Below are 24,032 nucleotides of genomic sequence, written 5' to 3'. Positions count from 1 at the left end.
GAAGCCCCACCCCCAAAACAAGCGAAATCAAAAATTGGCACAACATGGACATGTGACATATCAAAACACTCAGCACAATGAGGGGAACTGCCCCACGGGTATTCTGGTCATGTCACATGTAGCCCCGCCCCCAAAACAAGCGAAATCAAAAATTTTCACAACATGTACATGTGACATATCAAAACACTCAGCACAATGAGGGGAACTGCCCCACGGGTATTATGGTCACGTGACGTCACGTGACGTCACGTGATGTCACGTCACGTGAAAATTGAAAATTTGCACAACATGGACATGTGACATATCAAAACACTCAGCACAATGAGGGGACGACAATTATGGTCACGTCACATGCTCATGTCCGCTCACCTCCAAAAGTATTGGCACCCTAGCGGTCCAGTAGCTTTCACAATCTTTCTGTCCACTCGCCTCCGAATTGCACCGACCTTTGCGAATACTTGCACCGTCAAAGCCAACATCAAAGTTTGTCGCGACAAACTTTACAAATCTAGTTATTATTATTATTTTTAGACAAAAATTTATTTAAAAAAAATGCGGCCCAGGGCGTTCGAGCCACATGCACCAAATTCGGATATGTCATAAAACCCTGGTCTGAAGTTTGTTGCTTCTATTTTTCTAAGCGATCGGAATTCTGGCATTCCCGGTACGGAAGCTCAAAATGGCCTTTTTTCCCATAGACTTCCATTATAAACTTTTGAGGTTTATAATTCAGCAAGTTTTCGAGCGATTTACACCGGACTCGGACAGGTTGTTTAGGACCTTACTCCGGACGAAGTTTTTATTCCAGAGTTCCGACTGAACTTTCGGTTTTCCCGTAGTCGACGGTCAAACATCCCATAGACTTGAATGGGGAATTCCGAAAAGTACTCTAAGCTCTCACGCATACAATACATCCAACATTAAGAATTACATGTACTGTTCTATGCAGTATAATAAGTAGAATCCCATAATGACTGCAGTATTGACATGAAATGTCCAAACCCTCAGTAGCCACTTTTTGCCAAAAGTATTGGTGCCCCACCGGGTATTCTGGTGACGTCACTCGACACCACATGACGTCACGTGTAGCCCCCCCCCAAAAAAAAATTGTGGGGAACTGCCCCACGGGTATTCTGTTCACGTCACGTGACGTCACGTGTAGAACCGCCCCCAAAACCAGCGAAATCAAAAATTTGCACAACATGGACATGTGACATATCAAAACACTCAGCACAATGAGGGGAACTGCCCCACGGGTATTCTGGTCACGTCACGTGACGTCACGTGTAGCCCCGCCCGCAAAACCAGCGGAATTCAAAATTTGCACAACATGGACATGTGATTATATCAAAACACTCAGCACAATGAGGGGAACTGCCCCACGGGTATTATGGTCACGTCACATGCTCATGTCCACTCACCTCCAAAAGTATTGGCACCTTAGCGGTCCAGTAGCTTTCACAATCTTTCTGTCCACTCGCCGTCAAAATGCACCGGCCTTTGCGAATACTTGCACAGTCAAAGCCAACATCAAGAATTTGCCTCTACACACTGAAGTTTTAGCTATCCGTTTTTGTCAGGTTAGTAAATGTACATGACCCAACAGATAAAAAAAAAGAAAAGAAAGAATTATTTAATCCTTTAAAAAGAATTTTAAAGAAGCATAAAGAAATAATAATGATGGGACTTGCAGTGACTGTTTTCGGTAAACTCCATATGGCAGATGGGATGGTTATTAAATCAGATACAGAGAGAAAATAACTAAAGGATCTAATGAGTGAAAACAACCTGATAGACGTGTGGAGAGAGAGAGAAATGTAGGAAGAAAAGAAGAGATATAGTGAAAAATTTGCAGGACAACGATTGTCTTTATTTTATGTACAAGAAATGTAGAAAACTTTACAGACAAAATCAGATATAAGGAATCAAGTTTGAGTATCATGAGTTTTTATTTATTAAGACTGGAATAATGTAGAAAGGGGACAAAGTGCATGGGTTCTAAATACAGAAAGTTTAAAGAAAAACCACTATGAAAAAAAAAAAGTTAAATTATATAAAAAGAAGATGCAACCAAGATAAAAAATGTCATGAGGAAATTAAGAAAGAAGAAATTGAAATATAGAAAAATAGATCAACTACAAAAAAAAGAAGATTCCTTTAGTGTTTAAAGGGATTTCAATAAAGATTTTAAAAGTGTTTGGTGAAAAGGGTTTGAAAAGAAGAGACTTTTAAAGGAAAATAAATAAATCAAGATCACAACTGTGAGTCAATCATCTGTGGAGAAACAAATTTGAGATCCAATTAAAGAGGTAAAAATAATGTATAAACATCTGTAACACATGGATGTGTATTTGTGTAATCAGTGTGATGATGTGATGATATCTCTGTGTTGTGTGTAGATGCTGAAGGATTTGACTTTGGATTGTAAAAGATGTTAAAGTGTGAAGTTGTAGCTGAGAGGATAAAAGGATGTGATCAGTCACAGTTAATGTTATGGATCTCCATCTGAATATGAATGATTCAGCTCCCAAACTGCTGGAAATGTGGGACGTGTTCTAACGCTTCACCACCATAACTGCTTTATCCTGGAAAAAAGGTCTGAGGAGAGACTCCTGTCATACACCAGATCTGGTGAGTATCTTATCCTTAATGCTGAAAAGCACAACAGGACAGAATTACAGACATATTTAAACACATTGCTTATGAACAACAGAAGCATAAATACACACATTAGATGTGACATTTTACAGCACACAGTGAATATTACACAATATCATACAGTAAAGAGACAGTAAGTCAGTAACTCACTCTAGTGTCTCCAGTTTACAGTGTGGATCCTTCAGTAGATCAGAGAGCAGCTTCACTCCTGATTCTCCTGGATTATTACAGTTCAGATTCAGTTCTCTCAGGTGTGATGACGAGTTTGACCTCAGAGCTGAAGCCAGAGCAGCACAACCTTCATCTGTAATACTGCAGTAACGCATCCTACAAAAAAGAAAACCTTCTCACACTTAACACACTCAGGTTTAGTATTGAAAACATGAACTACACAAAATCTTTATATACAGTACATTTACTCTCCATCTCACACACACAACAATGACAATATATCAGATCACTACAATTACAGTTACCACAGAGGAGAACTGGATGTTGTAGTGTTTATTAAAACTGTGTGTGTGTGTGTGTGTGTGTGTGTGTGTGTGTGTGTGTGTGTGTGTGTGTGTGTACCTCAGTATCTCCAGTGTACAGTGTGGATCCTTCAGCCCATCAGAGAGCAGCTTCACTCCTGAATCCTGCAGTTCATTGTCACTCAGGTCCAGTTCTCTCAGACTGGAGGAGTTTGAGCTGAGAACTGAGGACAGAACTCTACAGCTTTCCTCTGTCAGATTACAGTTACGCAGACTGGAAAAGAAATCATGAAGTTTTTCATCAATAGTGAAATGAGGAGTTTCCATCAGTGAGAAATAAAGTGTCTACCTGAACACAATGAACTGGGATACAGGTTAGAAATCTGAGTGTAATAGTCGACTCTGACCTCAGCTTTGTTCCTCACATCAATAATATCTCTAAAGTCACATTTTTATCATTTGAGGAACACTGAAAGAATTTGTCCATTTTAATGTAAAGATGAAACAAAAAAAACTTTTTCTACATTAAATCATTCCATGTAGATTAGATTAATGTAACGCTCTTTTATGTATTTCACATAAAACCCTTTATACATTACAGTTAGTAACCAAATCACTCCTATTGTACAGGAACTGTACTGGTTACCTGTGACATCCACAATCATTTTAATATCATCTCAAATATTTATTTATCATCAACAAATGCTGACTTTCCTTAAGGTGAATTTTAATAAGAAAAAGCTTCAGTCAAACTGCTTTTAGTGTCGCTGCTCCCAGGATGTGGATCTCACTCTCAGTGTTTATCCATCAGTCACCTTCACTAAATACATTTACAAAGCAGCTTAAAAACAGTGTGTGTGTGTGTGTGTGTTTGTGTTTGTGTTTGTGTTTGTGGGTGTGTGTGTCAGCACGTCCAGGTTGGCAGCCATCTTGGATTTTGCACTTCCAGGGCGGCGACCATTTTAGGTGTCTCTATATAAGGACGCTGCTTACACATGGTTTTCTCAGTTTTCCTCATGCTCTGTGATTCATCCAGCCTTGTTCCTGTTCTGCCCTGCCTGGTTTGACTCAGTTTGTTTCTAGTTTCTGTGTTTTGCCTGCCCTGTGTTATTCTGCCTGCCTGTGTACCAGATTATTGGACTGTTTATCACTCTGAGTGTTTGCCTGCCTTGCTTGATATTTGTGCTGAGCTCATTAAAAACTTTTATTATTTGCATCGGCATCCTGCATTTGAGTCCTCCCTTCCAGCCCATCCTGACAGTACCATCTGGCCACTTATGGACTCAGCAGGTGCACCAGACCTGAGGACCCACCGCGTAAACCTGGCTCAGACCACAGCGACCCATGAGAAGCAGATATCTGACCTTACAAAGGCCACCAATGAACTCATCAACCGGCTCAGCACTCTCTCCAGTTCAGCCACCTCTGCACCAGTGACTCTCGGGACCTTTCCGGCTCCTCCTGTATCGACTCCAGCCCGGGAGCCACATCTGCCTCACCCTGTGCGTTTCTCCGGAGAATCAGTAATGTGCCGGCCGTTCCTCATGCAATGTGCAGTCATATTTGCGTTGCAACCCTCTGTTTTCCCATCTGATCGCTCCAAGGTGGTTTATGTTATCTCATTGATGACCGACAAGGCCAGACGGTGGGAAAACCTCAGAGTGGGAACAGCAATCATCTCTCTGCCTTACCTATGAAGCTTTGCAAAATTTTGACTCCACCACTCCCCGACTAGATGCCGCTCTGTCACTCTTCGAGACATCTCAGGGCAATCACTCCGTAGCTGAATATGCGGTGGAATTTCGGACAGCTGCGGCGGATAGTGGAAGGGGCGCCCTGGCCTTGTATGATGCCTTCTACAGGAGTTTGGCTAATGAGTTCAAGGATGAGCTCGCTGCTCACGAACTACCTCCGGAACTGGATGATCTGGTCACTCTGGCTACTCGAGTTGACCGACGTATCCGAGAGTGCTGTGTTTCCCGCCGCAAGTTCTTAATTACAGGGTCAGCCTCTGGAGGTTTCTGTCCTTTTCAGGCCATAGAAATCTGCCGGCGACACCTTTCACGCACAGAAAAGGAAAGACGGTGTTCCCAGGGACTTTACTCTACTGCGGGGAGGCTGGTCACATGGCTGCTTCATGTTTATCAAAAGGCAGGGCTCGCCGCTGAAGGAAGGGCCAGTGGTGAGCCCACAATCTCCAGCTCCCTCCAAACCACATCTCAAGATTTGCATCTCTGTTAACCATCAAGACCATTGCCTAGCAGCCTTCATTGACTCTGGAGCAGATTCCGTGTTTCTGGACGAGGAACTGGCCAACCAACTGGACATCAAGACTGAGCCCTTGCCGTCTGTTCTCCAAGTCCGGGCGCTGGATTGCCAAATTTTACATAAGGACTCACGTCGAACCTATTTCTGTGCCATTGACTCCTGCCTGGAACTACTCCCCCAGTGGCCGTCTTTACCACCTGACCGGATCCGAGAGAGAGGCCATGGCACAGTACATCCAGGATTCTCTCGAGGCCGGCATCATTCGTCCCTCTTCATCTCCAGCGGGGGCAAGGTTTTCTTTGTGAGGAAAAAGGATGGTGCAATACGCCCTTGTATTGATTACCGAGGGTTTAACGCCATTATCATTAAGAACTGGTACCCCCTGCCTCTCTTGACCTCTGCCTTTGAACTCCTTCAGGGAGCTACTATTTTCTAAAAATTGGACCTACGTAATGCTTACCACCTTATCCATATTCGGGAGGGAGACGAGTGGAAGATGGCTTTCAATACGCCTTCAGGTCAATATGAATATCTGGTCATGCCGTTTGGCCTGGCCAATGTGCCGCCGGTCTTCCAGGCCTTGGTCAGTGATGTCCTGCAAGACCTTCTGAACAAATTTGTCTTTGTTTACTTGGACAATATTCTGATCTTTTCCCGCTCCTTGGAGGAACACAGAAACCATGTTTGAGTCATGCTCCAACGCGTCCTTGAGAACCATCTGTATCTGAAAGCGGAGAAATGTGAATTCCACACCACCAACACCACTTTTTTGGGCTTCATTCTCTCACCTGGTAGCATACAGATGGACTCCAACCGGTTAAGGCAGTGATGGACTGGCCAACCCCAGATAACAGAAAGCAGCTTCAGCGCTTCCTGGGGTTTGCGAATTTTTAGCGCAAGTTCATCAGGGCTTCAGCACTGTTGATGCCCCCCTACAACGGCTAACCTCCACACTTCATGCCTTCAGTTGGAATCCTGAGGCTGAGCAAGCTTTCACCAGACTCAGGGACCTCTTCACGACAGCCCCCATCCTGGCTCTCCCCGACCCAGACTGGCAGTTTATTGTGTAGGTGGATGCATCTGATGTTGGCGTGGGGGCCATTCTGTCTCAGCGATCTGCTAAAGACAACCAGCTCTATCCCTGTGCCTTCTTCTCTAGGCGTCTTAATTTCACCCTGTCCTACTGCCCAAGGATCCAAGAATGCCAAGCCATACGCTCCATCACGGAAATTCACCATGGAGGATGATGGAGAACCTGTTGTGGAACATATACGTCCTTCCTCCGTCATGGTCCAAGCCCTTCGCCTTGACATTGAAAGGAGGGTCCAGCAGGCCACCTCCAGTCTCCCGGTTCCGGAGGGCTGTCAAGAGGGAAGGTTGTTCGTTCCTGACCATCTACGCTCCCAAGTCCTCCAATGGTGCCACAGCTCTCACCTGTTCTGTCACCCTGGCTCTGCTCGCACCTTGTCAGTCCTCCAGCAATGCTTCTGGTGGCCTCAGATAAGGAAGGATGTCCGGGAGTTCGTGGTGTCATGTCCTGTCTGTGCCCGGCATAAGACACCCCGGGGTTCCCCAGCTGTCTTGCTCTGTCCTCTTCCTGCCCCCAGGCAGCCCTGGTCTCACGTCGCCATAGATTTTGTTACAGGCTTACCCCCGTCTGCTTGGATCACCACCATCCTCTCTGTGGTGGATCGATTTTCCAAGATGGCCCATTTCTTTGCCTTGCCCAAACTTCTGTAAGCCAAGGAAACAGCCCTGCTCCAGCATGTCTTTCGCCTGCACGGCCTCCCACACAACATTGTACCTGATTGTGGACCTCAGTTCACCTCTGACTTCTGGAAAGAGTTTTGCCAGCTCCTGGGGGTCAATATCAGACTGTTTTCAGGGTTCCACCCTCAATCTAATGGACAAACTGAGTGGCTAAACTAGGAACTAGAAAAATGACTTTGCATTCTCTGTTCCAAAGAACCTGCATCCCGGTCCTCTAACCTCGTGTGGGTGGAATACGCACACAACTCCCTGCCATCGGCTGCCACAGGTCTCTCCCCCTTCCAGGTCGCATATGAATACCAGCCTCCACTATTCTTCAACCAGGAAATGGAGGCATCAGTTCCCTCTGCTCTTGCCCTGGTCAGGCGTTGCTGACATGTCTGGAGAAAAGCATGTGCAGTCCTACTCTGTTCTTCTAGGAGCTATGCCCAGTGGGCCAATCGCAAGCACCATCCGGCACCCCATATCGTGTTGGTCAGAGGGTTTGGCTATCCACCAGAGACCTGCCGCTTAAGTTTGCCTGCAGGAAACTTGCCCCACGCTTTGTTGGGCCTATTCATATCTCCATACCTCTCAATCCAGTGGCGGTCAGACTCAAGCTCCCCAGAGCCCTGCGTATTCACCCTAGCTTCCATGTCTCCAGACTCAAGCCAGTTCATGCCTGCTCGCTGGTTCCCTCCTACAGACCCCCTCCACTCGCCCAGTTCATTGATGGGGGCCCTGCTTACACTGTTTGCTGGCTCCTGTGTTCCAGACATCATGGTAAGGGATTACAGTATCTGGTCGACTGGGAGGGTTATGGTCCAGAGGAGCGCTCCTGGGTTCCGGCATGCCACATTTTGGATGCTGACCTCATCAAGCAGTTCCATCGTGACCATCCTGACCAGCCAGGAGGGACGTCATGAAACGCCCCATGGAGGGAGGGGTACTTCCAGGTCAGTGGTCATCTTGGATTTTGCACTTCCAGGGCCGCGGCCATTTTAGTTGTCAGGCACTATATAAGGACACTGCTTTCACATGCTTCCTTGCCAGATAGTTTTCTCAGTTTGCCTCATGCTCTGTGATTCATCTAGCCTTGTTCCTGTTCTGCCCTGCCTGGTTTGACTCGGTTTGTTTCTAGTTTCTATGTTTTGCCTGCCCTGTGTTACTCTGCCTGCCTGTGTACTGGATTCTTAGACTGTTCTTCACTCTGAGTGTTTGCCTGCCTTGTTTGATATTTGTGTTGAGCTCATTAAAGACTTTTATTATTTGCATCGGCGTCCTGCATTTGAGTCCTCCCTTCTGGCCCATCCTGACTGTGAGTGTGTTTGTGTGTGTAAGTGTACCACAGTATCTCCAGTGTACAGTGTGGATCCTTCAGCCCATCAGAGAGCAGCTTCACTCCTGAATCCTGCAGTTTATTGTGACTCAGGTCCAGTTCTCTCAGACTGGAGGAGTTTGAGCTGAGAACTGAGGACAGAACTCTACAGCTTTCCTCTGTCAGATTACACTCACGCAGACTGGAAGAGAAATGATGAAATATCAGAACACTGATCTCAAAAACACAAACACAGCTATAATCCAGCTAAAGTTGAAGCTGATCCCTGATGTCTCTTGCTCTAGCGACTGTGTACAGACCTCCAGGGCCCTACACCGATTTTCTTAGAGAATTTACAGATTTTCTCTCAGACCTATTGGTTAACTTTGACAAAGCATTAACACTAGATTTGCTAAACCTGCGCAATTTTGTGTAAAATCCCTGGACCTCACACCTACCAGCACCCCTACAGCACCATTGTTCTCCTGCTTTTGTTGTGCAAATGCCCCCATCACCTGTGAGGCCTGGCTCATTTGCATTTGTTCACTCAGAGTAGCTCAGATCCAAGGCAGGCCAAACCTCTGTCTGTGACGGAAACCTTCAAGGCCTATCTATACAAAATAGTCTGTTTAATTTATATAAAAAAATGTGTGCTAAGGTTTGTCATTGCCATAGTACATATCATATTTATATAACCCTTGTGCAGACCTGGGGTCTATTTGACTCATCTGGAAAGTTTAATGTGTCATAACTTGGGTTTCCTTCCACATATTTGCCTGAAATTTACCAGGATTGTTCCAAATTCTGAACGTTGCAAGTAAAATTAATCTTGTCCTCCTGGGTCAATTTGACCAGGCCACATTTAGTGGGGCAATAGGTCACACTTTTGCCCTTTTGACCTGGGGATGTTTATTTAATAAAAACAATATTTAATAATTTCTGCTTATTTTACTTAAAATCATGGCATAATATCATGAAGTTTATTGTTTATAAATTAAATATAATAAAAAGCATAAAAGGTGTAAAGGAAGTTTTATTTTATTTTTAGAATTTTTATTTTATAAGCATTCAAGTCAATTTGACATGGAAAAAAAAGGTTTTATTATTTACTGACATTATAAATGGTCAAAATGGTTTCAAAACAATCTCCTGGCTTTCAAAGAGACAATGCCAAGAGATAGATTCATTTCAATTATGCAACACCTTCTAACAGACAATACAGCAGATATGTTAATCCCTTTCCACTGCTTCTCTCTTTGTACCCATCCCAAGGCATCCAGACACTGTACCAGCTCCCAACGTCCTCTGTGGGACGAAGCCTTTGGACGTCCACTGAGCTGAGGCCGACTCTAAGAATCCTGAGACATCTCCAGTTAGACTCTGTGATACTAAAGAGATCCGAAGTCCATGATCCTTACACCAATACAACATTTAACTGACTGTATATTACAATCACACCCCCAGTGTCACCCATATGAGGATGGGTTCCCCCTTGAGTCCGGTTCCTCTCAAGGTTTCTTCCTTTACCAATTTAAGGGAGTTTTTCCTTGCCATTGCTGCCTGAGTCACCTAAGACTTGCTCATAGGGGGATAAATACATACAGATTGTGAACTATTTATATCTAATAATAATCTTGAATTTTTTATTCTGTTAATCCTTTTTCTTTTATTATTCGTTATGTCTACCTTCTGCTCTATGTTTATGTTCTGTAAAGCTGCTTTGAGATGATGTCTATTGTAAAAAAGCGCTATACAAATAAACTTGAATTGAATTGAATTAAAGTGAAATTATGAAATGTTTGATTTATTTGTCTGATAATGAATTGAGGTGTTTCCATCAGTGAGAAATAACACAAGGTTCTAATATCAGGATAAAAATATAACATGAACATCTGTGTATAAAGTTGGACTGCACTTGGACAGATCGATGTGTCTCAGCTCATATGAGACTGAGATGTATTTAACTTTCTGTAAGAAGATAATTACAGAGACGTCACTCTGAACAAACACGTCTCTTTATTTCTAGCAGAGAGATGTTCATACAGTGTGTTCAGCAGCTTTGGGGAAAGTTCTGCTGGAGAACATTTACACATTTACACACTTTCCTTTACTGCTTCATTACAGTGTGTTCAGTGTGTAGATCTGTGTACATTGTACACACTTTTACTTTGTGTTACAAACATTTTCAGGAATAGTTTTGCTCCCATTGAACAACAGAAACAGGTCTATAAAATGGTAGCAGCTCAGATGAGGACAGATAACACCAGAGAAATTAATAAATGTACTTTGTTCTGATGTGAGAAGTGATGTAGATCTTTCAGTATTTTCACAGAGACAGTAAAACTGTTGGTGGTGTTTTTTAATAACCTTCACACACAGAGACGTATGTGTGTGTGTGTGTGTGTGTGTGTGTGTGTGTGTGTGTGTGTGTGTGTACCTCAGTATCTCCAGTGTACATTGTGGATCCTTCAGTCCAGCAGAGAGCAGCTTCACTCCTGAATCCTGCAATTTATTGACACTCAGGTCCAGATCTCTCAGACTGGAGGAGTTTGAGCTGAGAACTGAGGACAGAACTCTACAGCTTTCCTCTGTCAGATTACACTCACACAGACTGGAAGAGAAATGATGAAATATCAGAACACTGATCTCAAACACACAAACACAGCTATAATCCAGCTAAAGTTGAAGCTGTAACAGAAATGTCAGTGTGTTTGTGTCACACACACAAATCAGAGGACAGGACACCACATCAGGACATTTACAGGAGCAGGGACGTCTTTCTGCACTCCACAATCTCTCAGCTACAATTTATTATAAGACCATTAGGTCATGTACATAACACACACATGTGAGAGCGAGCAGCCTACAAACACTACACTCTGATCTGTGTTCAAGTTTCTACACCCAACACTGCAGATACAGTGCATTTTATTACAGAACATAAAGAATTATACAGCTGTACACTACCAGGTAATAACATGACAATACTAGTCGTACTTTACACTCAGTTATATGTTGGATTTCACAGAGACACTAAAACATTTGGTGTGTGTTGTTCTCTGTGCTCGTACACGTACAAATCTGTCACCTCCAGACCTCTGATTTTACACACACACTGGTTCAGGTGTTTGGTGTGGACCTGAATACAGGTGGAGTGTTCACATACGTCCAAACACATCCAAACTAAAGAGAAAGTTTATATTTTTTAACCTTATAAATGATTCTTGATCATGATTTGTAATTTTTATAAAATATAGATGTGTAAAAATCTCTCATTGATCATAAACGATGTAAATAAAGGATATTAGAAAGAACATTGTACTGTTTACTACAGATGTCACTGTTACTATTTCAACACAACTTAGTGAACCCTTCTTTCTCCACAGAGTAAATGGGATCATGTCTTTCATGCCTCCACAACTGAGAAGTGAACATGGGGTTTTCTTCTCAAATCTGAGCTCCTTCCCTGTTTACAGAGTGACGTCACATCAGCACGACTGCACACAGCATCAGAAATAAACAAAGTCAAACTTCTTACCTTTAAATGAGTCACACTGTATATACACAAGTATTAGCTTTAGATGGATCAACATACAGACATTCGTTTGTTCAATCTAAAACACTGACTATACACATAGCAGGAAATCTAACCCACCTTGTAGGTACAAATCTAACACAACACTACTGTGTGTTACACTAAAGGATTTGTGTAGGTGGGTTTCAGGGGGCTATAAGTGACATGGTAGAATGTAGTGTACCAATGTGTAATATTTTATCAGTACATAATGATGAACAGAGAACAAAACCAGTCTGTTATTAATGTTGTACAACAAAAATATAGATTCACTACAGCTGCTTATAAATACAAACACAGTCCACAGCTTAATGTCTCCAAAATCCACAGAAAGGTTCCAAAGAACGAAACCTGACGTCTCTTCAACAGTAACGGTGATAAACCTGACCGACCGTCACGTGCGACCATCTTTGTGTTCACCGTCTGTTTTTACCACATCCACCATCTTCTGATGCAGTGAACCAGACAAAAAACTGTCTATAATTCAACCACAACAGATTAACAACAATCACGACCCAAGAACAAGAATGTGATCATTAACAGTTTGGTGTCTTTGTCGAGCTCCAAGTAGAACAAAACAGGACTTTTTAATAACAGCGGTCACGACACTACACTCACCTGTGACACATTATTCATCCTCTCTCTTTTTACCTGCTTGTACACTTGATAAGCAAAGAAAAAAGAACCCCATCAAAATAAAAGTCTTCATATAAAAAGTCACATTTAAACTCCATCCTATACAAACAGGTCAGTGTTAGAGAAAGAAAATCTTCATCACACATCTGAGTTCGCTGCCTAGCTTGTTTCTAACATAAGAAGAAGATAAAGCTGAACATTTTCCCACTTCGTCTGTCCAATGTGTCGAGGTCCAAAATGATGGTTGATGTTTTATTGACCACGAGCTCAGTCCTTGGTAAAGTTTAGCAGTAGTGCAGACTGAAGGAGACTTTTGTTTTTCCTTCGTATTGGGTTAAATTTTTAAAAAGCATTTATGTTTTATTTTTATTAGAAAGAACAATTGAGTAAAAAAGCCATGACAGAGTGAATCTCCCCACAACACTGTGTCACACACAACACAAGATGAGGAACTTCAACATAAAGACATACTTGAAGGACATTAGAGTGTTTTAATATTTAATTTTTATATTTTCTATCCATATTGATCCCATTTTGTCAGTCTGTAATTTTTCATGATTCATATATAAAAGCTATAAAATGCCTCATATGATGTTATAAGATGTTGTCCATGTGGCCCAACCCTCAGTTCAGATATAACATGTTAGTGTAAAAAGTGACACAATCTTCTGTAAAAGTACCAGAGGTTTGTGTAAAGATGATTAGAGGAACTATTAACACACATTAATCCAAACAGTGCAGTTCAGTGTTACATTAAAATAATAAACCATGCAGTAATACAGTTATAAATAAAAATACTCACTCTGCTTTTCTGGAGGCTTTGACCACTGGCAGCAGCCTCAGAAGACATTCATCTGATCGATCATATTTCCTCAAATCAAACACATCCAGCTCCTGTTCTGAGTTCAGTAACACAAATGCCAGAGCTGACCACTGAGCAGGAGAGAGTCTGGTTCCTCTGAGACGTCTGTCACCTCCTCTGTTCAGGTAAGTTTGTACTTCCTGCACTAGAGAATGATCATTCAGTTCATTCAGACAGTGGAACAGATTGATGGATTTCTCTGGAGATGGATTCTCCCTAATCTTCTCCTTGATGTACTCCACTGTTTCCTGTTTGCTGTGAGATCTGCTTCCTGTCTGTGGCATTAAGTCTCGTAAAAGAGTTTGATTGGTCTCCAGTGAGAGACCCAGAAGGAAGCGGAGGAACAGGTCCAGGTGTCCATTCTCACTCTGTAAGGCCTTGTCCACTGCACTCCTGAGGAGATCAGACATGGTTGGGTTTCTGAGGAAATTAAAAAGTCCAGTGCTTTGTCCCACAAGCACATTTGTATTTCTTAAAATAAAGCAGAAAAATACATATAAAGCAGCCAGAAACTCCTGAACACTCAGATGTACGAAGCTGAACACCTTCCCCAGGTGAAGCCCAAACTCCTCTCTGAAGATCTGGGTACACACTCCTGAGTACACTGACACTTCTCTGACATCAATGTCACACTCTCTCAGGTCTTCCTCATAGAAGATCAGGTTTCCTTTCTCCAGCTGGTGGAAAGCCAGTTTTCCCAGTGCCATGATACTCTCTCTGGTCTGCTGAGGATCAGGGTCACATTTCTGATGGTACTTTTGGTCCTTGTGTTTAATCTGAAACATCAGGAAGTGTGTGAACATTTGAGTCAGAGTCTTGGGGATCTCTCCACCCTCTGCTCCACCCAACATTCTCTCTAGAACAGTGGCTGAGATCCAGCAGAAGACTGGGATGTGGCACATGATGTAGAGGCTTCTTGAAGACTTCAGGTGAGTTATGATTTTATCGGCCAGGCTCTGATCACTGATCCTCTTCCTGAAGTACTCCTCTTTCTGAGGATCACTGAAGCCTCGTACCTCTGTTACCTGGTCTACACACTCAGGAGGGATCTGATTGGCTGCTCCTGGTCTTGTGGTTATCCAGAGGAGAGCAGAGGGAAGCAGATTCCCCTTGATGAGGTTCGTCAGCAGCACATCCACTGAGGCTGACGCTGTCACATCACACAATCTCTCATTCTTCTGGAAATTTAGAGGAAGTCGACACTCATCCAGACCATCAAAGATCAACACCACTTTGTAGGAGTCACAGTCTATTGATTCTAGTTTTCTTATTTCTGGGAAAAAGTGATGAAGAAGTTTCATCAGACTGAGATTTTGCTGCTTCATCAGATTCAGCTCTCTAAAAGGAAGTGGAAACATGTAGGTGACGTCCTGATTTACTTCTCCTTCAGCCCAGTCCAGGATGAACTTCTGCACAGAGACTGTTTTTCCAATTCCAGCAACTCCTTTAGTCAGCACAGTTCTGATGGACTTGTCTTTAAAGATCTCATTACATTTGATGGGTTTCTCCTGTGTTGCTGGTCTCCTGGACGCTGCCTCAATCTGTCTCACCTCATGTTCATTATTGATGTCTCCACTCCAACCCTCTGTGATGTAGAGCTCAGTGTAGATCTCATTCAGAAGTGCTGAGCTTCCATGCTGTGAGATTCCTTCATTAATTCTTTTAAACTTCTCTCTCAGATTGGACTTCAACTTTGGCTGATACACAGAGGTGAGTTCTAATAAACAAAGTAATATCTAGTTTAGTAATAAATAGTTATAATGCAAAATCGTTCAAACACTGCTATTAATTCCTGACTGATGGACTAAATATTATTGAAGCTGGACCATGAACAGATACAACATGATATTAAAATTAAATGTGAAACTAAAAGTCTTCATATCTAAAACTATTTCCTCTCTCTAAAGTGAAGCTGATGGAATAAAGTCTTGACTCAGAGCTCTTACTGTTGTGCAGTGTGTTAGCGAGATCTGTGTGGTTCATGTTCTTCAGGACGTGCAGTGTGATCTTCAGCGCTCCGTCTCTGACACTGTGCAGATCCTCCTCATCCTCCACCTCCCTCTCAGTGCATGCTGGGTAATCTGGACTCAGGAGCTTCCTAAACCTCTTCAGCTCATTCTTTATCAGAGTGATGACTTTGTGTTCCAGCTCCTGGTTAGAAACACACAGGAACAGATCTAAATATTATCATGTTACAGTGAGAGAGACTTTTATTTTATCACAAGAAGAAAAGTCTCTTTTTATTATCACATTTAAAACTCATACAACTGATTACCCATAATGCTGCTGCACATCAAGACATGACAAGGGATCACAACACACACATTACACACAACACACACATTACACACTTTAACAACAACACACACACCTTGAATATAGAGTCCAGCTGTTTTCTGCTGATGTTTGATTTTTGTGGTCTGTGAACAAACAAAACCCATCATGTAATATGGACTATATGTATTCATAGCTGCACAAATCACACACTAATAAATACACACACTGATATTTAACACTATCCTCTTAACACAATACACTGATTTCAGGATTTCCTAACTGAGACCAACATGTTTAGAAACAAAATGCTTGAATAAATGAATAAAATCTTTATATTGTCATTAATGTCCCAGGTGTAAATGTTCTTCTGTAGCACCACAGACCCTCCAGCTCAGGGACTGCAGACTGAACTGAACTCTTAAAGCACTTTTCCTCACTGCCAGTCCGAGAGCTGCAGCACTGCACAGTTTAGTGTTTTACTGCTTCAACACCTGATAAAGCTCATGAAGGGCTTCATAATGAGACGAGTGAGTTTGATCAGGTGGAACACTGCTGTAAAACACCTCACTATACTGACCTCACATCAGTAGAACTAACTCTGCCTCCAAAGTTATTTGGATGATCCATTGACCGGTCACTCTTCATGGACACACAGCTGGGTTCTGGTGAGTCTGATCTCTTTCCCTCCATCATTCTAGAATTACAGCAGAAATATCAGCAATAATTAATACTCTGCTGTCTCAGCACTGTTAAACAATGTGTTCATCATTAAACACCAATAATTCCATCTTTTTAATTCAGATCCAGTCTGTACACTTATTCAAACAGGAGACAGGCCTCATAAGTCAGGAATTACACTGATATCAGGAGTCCCAATCACAGCTAACTGACTCAGCTGGGTCTTAAAGCCTGTAGAGTTCACTGACACAAAGCTATGCTGCTCTTATGCTCTGCATTACACATGTAGCTTCACATAACCATGCTTCTTTTTTACTTCTTCTTCTTCGCATTAGCACTAGCGTATCTTTACGCATATCTCGTGACTCGTTTTTCTTCTACTCAAACACCTCTGCGTCCTATCCTGGACGACCAACGGACACAAACAGATGGTTGTCCTCATGCTGAACCCTGTTGCCCTAAGCTGACAACTCCTACCTCTCCTCCACGTGTCTCTTCTCCTCCCATTGCCTATATTCGTCCCCTGGCAGCTCCTACCTCTCCTCCTCGTGTCTCATCTCCTCATTTTGGCTACATTCCCTCTTTCTCTCCTAGTTTGGCTTCTTCTCCCTCTAACTCTGAGCCTGGCTCCCCAGGCTTTGTTCCTTCTTCCCCTTCTCCTAGGCCTGGATCCCCAGACTATACTCCCACTTCTCCCAGGCCTGATAGCTCTGGTTATTACTAAGTTTGTTTGCAATAAACTTCTCTTTCTCTTTTATACTTCTCCTGAGTCCTGTGTGGTTTACTTGCATTAAATAACTACTTATTCTTATTATGACATCTGAGCTCTATACTCATATATCCTATGATATCAATCATAATAAGTCCTTATATATGCTCCTTTGGGGCACTTCTTAATGCATTATAGAATTTTCACAACATCAGTACATATACCATCTAATGGACATACATGGTAATAGCAATTATATTGTAAGAGAACACAACATCTTTCCCTTTTTTAGAAGAAATAGTTTTTCTTCATACCCAAACTGAAATGTACATAATTCAGGAACAAGCAGGTATTATTAACTCAGTATTATCAAGAAAACTACTCATGCAGCATGTTCCCTAACATAACACGTTCTTTACATTGGTCCAGGTTTCTGTCTAACTCTGACTGATTTATTTGACCGAATTGGTGTTGTCTCAAGTTGTGTCTCATTTGGGGTGACACTTCCACTCAATTCTGGCATTTCGGCAAGTCGTGAAGCATTCCACACTTTGCCATCATTAAGCACGTAGGTGTCGTTTTTCTTCTGTACGACTGTTTTTGGTTTTGTGAACTTCTGATCACTTTTCTTTACCATCCAAGGTTTCTTAATACGTACCAAATCCCTTGGTTGAAATTGTGAAGACTTTGCATTTCTTTTGGTATCTGTGTACTGTCTTGTCCAGTGTACAAGACCTTGTCTTGTTTGCTTGTTGTTACATGTTTTCATAACTTGTTTCTGTCTGTTTCTTTAATGGGCGGATCCATCACTTGTAACTTGGTTCTCATACAGCAGCCATGGAGTAACTCAGATGGTGTAACTCCTGTGCTGCTGTGAGGAGTAATTCTATAGTTAATCAAGAAGTTTGAGTAAATGTCTTCCACGGTTCGCCTTGGATTGAAGCAGTTTGTAAACATTCTTTTAAAACTCGATTAAACCTCTCGACTTCTCCGTTTGCACGAGGGTAATAAACAGCAGTTCTGAAATATCATATGTCTCTTTCCCTCAGAAACTCAGAAAACTCAGTAGAGATAAACTGCGGTCCATTGTCTGAGACCAACTCCTTTGGATTTCCTTCTCATGAGAAAACAGTAATCAAGAAGCGCTTAACAGTAGATGTGTCAACTCTGAACGCAAAAGCAACTTCCGGCCATTTGCTGAAGTAATGCACAAGTGTTATTGCGTACTTGCAATCTGATGGTGCAGTTTCAAATGGTCCAACAATGTTGATAGAGATGTTTTTCCATGCAGCAGAAGGGAATTCAACAGAATTGAGAGGAGCAGTAGATGTGTCAACAGATGTGTCAATGTGTGCTAGCATTGTGTCTAACGGCGGACTTGTCATTTTGTCTGCAGGTATGGCAGTCTCGAATTAAAGCTTCCGTCTGACTGTCCATGTTAGTCCACCAGTACAGTTGCCTAAGTCTCTGCTTCATACAAACTATCCCTTGATGTGATTTGTGAGCCAGGTCTACGAGTCTCTTTTGTAATGACTCTGGTACCAAGAGATGGGACATTCCCCTGATGAAGAATCCATCCATGACAGAAAGCTCATGTCGAATAGGGAAGTATGATTGTAAGTCTGGATCAACATCCTTTTTGTGTTTTGGCCAGCGTGATTAGTGATAGGTAAGCAATTTAAAGAACACCAGGCAGTTGTTACATGTAGGATTGAGCGAGTATAGCATTATCTGTATCTGTTAACCATATGAATTATCTGTATCTGTACTCGGAGTGGGTGTGGCCTAACCCGGAAATAGGCGGGACTTGTCTTGAAATGGGCGGGGCTCTAACCGGTATGTTATTTTAAGCATGCAATTGATATGGGTTGATCAGAAATTGTTATATTTATTGCTGGTTAGAAAAATATTTACAGGACAGCATCAGGATTGAGCTTCAGATCAATGGTTTTGATCACGATAGCAAACGAACTATATTACAGAACTATATTACAAAGTTTTGCAACAATGAAAACAAAACAATGCAGAAGTGCAATTATGAAATAAAATGTAATGGACAACATAACTTTATTTTTTAACTTTTTTTTTATGATCAGTGTGATTTTTTTTATTTTTTTGTTTCTCTTTTATTTTTTTTATTTCCACACCAGGTGTGTGTGTGTGTGTGTGTGTGTGTGTGTGTGTGTGTGTGTAGCTTAATAATTAATTTGTAATATTTATAACACTACCTTACTACCTTTATGTTTTTATGAAATACTACAAAAACACATACGCCACATATGCCATTTCTCTGTAACCCAGACGCACACAAGTGCTTCCTTCTTGACAATGGAGTACCTTCGTTCAACATCGGACAAGGAGCGTGAAGCGAAAGCAATCATTCTTTCCGTTCCAGTGTCATCCAGCTGAGTTAAGACAGCACCAACACCGTAGTCTGAGGCGTCACAGGAAAGTATCGTGTTGTGATTGGGGTTGAATAACTATTGCTCGTTCGAATTTATTGAAACTTTCTTGTGCTGCAGTAGTCCATTGAAATTCACAGTTTTTGCAAAGCAAAGCTCTCATCGGCTCAACGAGAGTAGATTAATCAGGTACGAACTTACTGTACCAGGCACTTGGTCCCAGAAAAGAACATAGTGTAGCTGCATCAGTAGAAGAAGGTGCATTTGTAATAGCAGTAGTATGCGCATCATCTGGGTACAGGCCATTTGCTTAAAGTTTGTATCCAAGAAAGAAAGTGTCGTTAAGTTGAATTTGCATTTATCTGCGTTCAGTTTCAGACCAGCTTCATTAATCCTTTTTAGAACAGCCTCAAGGTTTGTATTGTGACTGGCTTCCGAAGAACCATGTACTACCACATCGTCCAAGTAACACTGTACGCCCTTAAGTCCTTTTAAGGTCATGGTCATCATGAGCAGAAGGTGCTGACCTTCATGAGTAATGAATGCTGTCAGTCCTCTGCTCTCCTCATGTAACAGTACTTGGTAATATGCATTTTTGAGGTCAAGAGAAGAAAACAACACTGATCCATGCAACTCAGACAGTATATCCTCAATCAGTGGCAAAGGGTGACTATCTTGTACCACAGCCTTGTTTGGTTCCTGTAGATCAACGCACAGACGAATTGTATTGTTCTTTCGTTTTGTGACTACAATGGGAGAAACCCACCCAATTATGCCATTCTCCTCTAGCATCTTGAGTGCAGTGTTGGAAAAAAATCTTAGTAGAAATAATTAAAATATTATTCCTTACAATACTATAACCAAAGTAAAGTATTAGGCCTTGCAAAATATTACAATTGCTGTCATAAGACATATGTAGGTGATGTTGTAGGCCAAAGATGTTTATTGTAACCAGATTCGGGGCTGTCAGGCCTAGTCAGTCTGAGCACATTTGTAATAACAACTTGTTATGTAGAAGGGAAAAGACCATTGTTCCCAGACCTTAGCTCATAAATTGTTATGGAAAATGAAGAACACCATGGTTCTCAGACCTTGGTCCATAGCAATAACATGTTATGTAGAATGAAAAAAACAGTGGTCCACAGACCTAGGCCCTGAGAACTAAAGGGAGGAAAATCCATAAATGGGCATGTGGTGATCATAAACTTGTTGTGCAGACTGAAGAAGGCCCAGGTGTTTAGTCTGAGGTCATGAAAAATAAGGGGAGGAAAATCCATAAATGGGCATATGGGTGAAAGGTAATGGGAAATAAGGGGAAATTGGGTCAGTGTATTTAGAAAACATAGGAGATGATTTCGGTAAATAAGGTGATATGGCACCTGGGCTCCTAGGAGCGCCAGGGTATATATTGAGAAGATATCTGAGGTTTTTTTTGGTTCTTCGGGGGCGAAGGTGTGTGTGTGCGTGTGGGGGCGCGTGTGCGCGCACGCGGGCGCATGCCCGTGTCCGCGGGTCAAGGTGGGTGGTTTTTATTTTTGCAAGGACGTCGCGAGAGTTCTTGTTTTTCTTGATTGATTTTGCATGACATGCTCTTTTTGGGGGTTTTCATTTGTTACTTTTAATTTGGCAATTTGTTACTTTGAATTTGGCAAATTATAATTTGTTGGCTGATTGACCACAATAAAGAAGTCATTCTCATCCAGGTCTGAGGAGTTTTCTCAGTATTTTGTAGTAATTATAGAGTTAACAGTTAAGTTTAACTAAAACAGTCTTTAGTAACCAAACAGTCTAAGTGTGGAGATCACCCTGTGATGTGTCGACTTGGAGACCGGCTCTGAGTTCCGACACACTGATACAGATGCTCACACTGATGGGGTAAGTGACGAAGTTTTTGTTGTACAGGCTTAACTTCAGGATGAATCTTCACTTTGTGTGTGATTTTTTGCACATCGAAATCCAGCAGAAATTGGTATGGGAGCAGAACTACCATTAGAAGCAGGTGAAATTCTGGAAGGTTGGAGCATTGCACAGTGTTTAGCAGATTCAATCAAGCAACCCCCTTTAATCTCAATATCCAGTGCTTGACATAAGTCATGTCCAATAACAGGAGTTCCTTTTTCACGATGTTGAACTCAGCAGCGGCAGTCTTTCCACAGTATGTCACATTCACTGTCAGGTAACCACACATAGGTATTTTCTCTTTTCTCTTTCATGATCTGAAGTGTTCTTTGAAGATGTGTTGCTGTAAGATTGATACACCAAACCCTATATCTACCATAATCTTAATGGTGCAGGTCTCTGTAGGAAGTACGGGTGTAGCTATGGTAAAAGTACCCATTATGGCTCCATCATTTGTATGGCGGTCATTCACACTAAGAACTGTCAATTCAGGTAAGTATACTTCAATAACTGATTTTGATGAAGATTTACACACCCTTGAGAAATGTACGACTTTTCCACAAGTTCTACATTTACAGTCTTTTGCAGGGCAGCGCTTATCATTTGCAAGGTGGTTAGCAGAACCACAGTGGTAACACATCCGCTGTCCTTTCACATGCTTGTCCTCCTTCGATTTCATTCTTGTTGTATTTTTGTGCATTCGCGCATTTTCTTGCTTTCGTATCGCTGGTACTTGCTTTGATTCCCTTTCAGCTATGACCTTGGCGTCTGCTACTGCTGCTTCAATTTGTCTTGCAATAGCTAGCATCTTTTGAAGGGTTAAATCAGGCTCTAGTAACAGTCTTTCGTGGATTCGGGGCATGCACGTTTTTTTCACAATCTGATCACAGATCATTTCATGCTCAATGTCTCCAAAAGTGCACGTTTTAACTAGTTCATGGAGTGCAGCAATGTAATGATCAGTGTACTCACTTAAGGCCTGAGCATGTTGACTGAAGTGGTATCTCTCTGAGACCACATTCAGCTTGGGAGAAAAGAACTGTTGTAGTGTTTGTAAAGATCCATTGAATGTATCAGCAGTAAGAGGCAAGGTATTATAAATCCGTTGTCCTTCTGTTCCCAAACAGTGTATCAGTAGAGCTCTTTCCTCTCGGCTGAAAATTCTTCCCCTCCGATAGCAAGCAAGTAATTCCGAAATAACTTTTCCCATGCATCAAACGAAAGTTTCGGTTCACCCGGACATTCCAGGAACGCTACTGGTGGTTGTAGAGAAAGCAGAGCCATCCTAATATCCTCGTCCTAATATCCTCGTCGCCACTTGTTATGTTGAAGGAGGATTAGAGAAATAAACAGGCAGGACACGGTATGTAGCTTAACATAACCATGCTTCTTTTTTACCTCTTCTTCTTTGCATTAGCGCTAGCACATCTTTACATCTCGTAACGTACATATACCATCTAATGGACATACATGGTAATAGCAATTATATTGTAAGAGAACACAACACACACGTTTACTTCACTCCAACATCGGTGTGTTAAATTAAACCCTGAATCAGCACAGAGTTCACTTACAGGAAATAGTCACGCTATCAAGTTATAAAACAACCTGTGTACATTAAAGCTTCAGTACAAACCCAAAAAACTCTTCTGTATCTAGTGTCACTTCAGTGTGTTTATATATTAGAGCTTTAGATACTCACTGTGTTTTTACTCCTCAAATCTTTTAGTTTTCACTCCACACAAAATGGAGCTGCTGATTTTCACTTTCAGTACAGTTTATACTGCGGAGGGGGGAAGGGCAGTGACACACACACACACACACACACACACACACACACACACACACACACACACACACACACACACACACGGGCTTCGGAAGCAAATAAAAAGTGGGTGAGTCCTGTGAGTCCCTTCACTCCAGTGTGTGTGTAACACTTCCCAGTGTGCAGAGAAGAATACACACAGGGGGTTGCACATTTATAAAGGTTTTATTCTGGTTATCATAAACTATAACACACCGTCACTCATGAGGGAATCACGCTAGAGCACAGTGCCATAACCACTCCATGTAACACTGCCGCCACCTGCTGGTGTACCAGGGGCCTGTTTTAGAAAGGAGGTTCAACCAACTGTGAGTTTAAACTCGAACTCTGAGTGAGCTGAAATAAGTTAGTTTTATCAACTCTAAATTGACTGACTCTGAGTTATGCGCATGCACCACAACTAAAAAAATGGAGTGCAGATATAACGAGTCAACATGGCAACAGTGTCAGACAAAAGAAAAGTCTGCATATTTCTCACCAGCAGAACTGGAAGTGCTTATGCAAACATATGGAGAATTTGAACACGTATTTAAAAAAAAAAAAGCAATACTGCTGTATAAAACAATAGTGGATTAATAATTCAATAAAAGGTGTATTTAAAAAAAATATAATATACCTTTAAAAGGTTTACATTAAAAATACACCTTTTAAATTTATATTTAAATTCAAGGATTCAAGGATAATTTATGCAATTGTATATT

At 41.9% G+C, this 24,032-nt stretch overlaps 1 protein-coding gene across 1 annotated transcript; it reads right to left on the bottom strand.

Annotated features, from left to right (window-relative positions):
* Positions 1-6,243: 6,243 nt before the first annotated feature.
* On the bottom strand, positions 6,244-23,350 carry LOC113639145 (NLR family CARD domain-containing protein 3-like). The gene is made up of 7 exons (XM_047814005.1): positions 23,206-23,350; positions 16,393-16,509; positions 15,910-15,958; positions 15,485-15,689; positions 13,479-15,255; positions 10,904-11,077; positions 6,244-8,668 (listed from the first exon to the last, which is right to left on the bottom strand). The coding sequence occupies exons 2-7, from the start codon at positions 16,506-16,508 to the stop codon at positions 8,401-8,403; spliced, it is 2,589 nt and encodes an 862-aa protein (XP_047669961.1). The 5' UTR covers position 16,509; positions 23,206-23,350; the 3' UTR covers positions 6,244-8,400.
* Positions 23,351-24,032: the final 682 nt, after the last annotated feature.

This window comes from Tachysurus fulvidraco, chromosome 5 (assembly GCF_022655615.1).
Source record: "Tachysurus fulvidraco isolate hzauxx_2018 chromosome 5, HZAU_PFXX_2.0, whole genome shotgun sequence".
Taxonomy (NCBI): Eukaryota; Metazoa; Chordata; class Actinopteri; order Siluriformes; family Bagridae; genus Tachysurus; species Tachysurus fulvidraco.
This window is presented reverse-complemented; position numbering and strand designations above follow the sequence as displayed.

What these genes read in the sequence shown, in the direction of transcription:
- LOC113639145 (XM_047814005.1), bottom strand. Translation starts at nt 16,508, where the DNA reads ATGATGGAGGGAAAGAGATCAGACTCACCAGAACCCAGCTGTGTGTCC. An exon ending in GTTAGTTCTACTGATGTGAG is followed by an intron (nt 15,959 to 16,392) that starts GTCAGTATAGTG and finishes GTTTGTTCACAG; the next exon opens with ACCACAAAAATCAAACATCA. An exon ending in AAAGCCTCCAGAAAAGCAGA is followed by an intron (nt 11,078 to 13,478) that starts GTGAGTATTTTT and finishes TTTCTCTTCCAG; the next exon opens with TCTGTGTGAGTGTAATCTGA.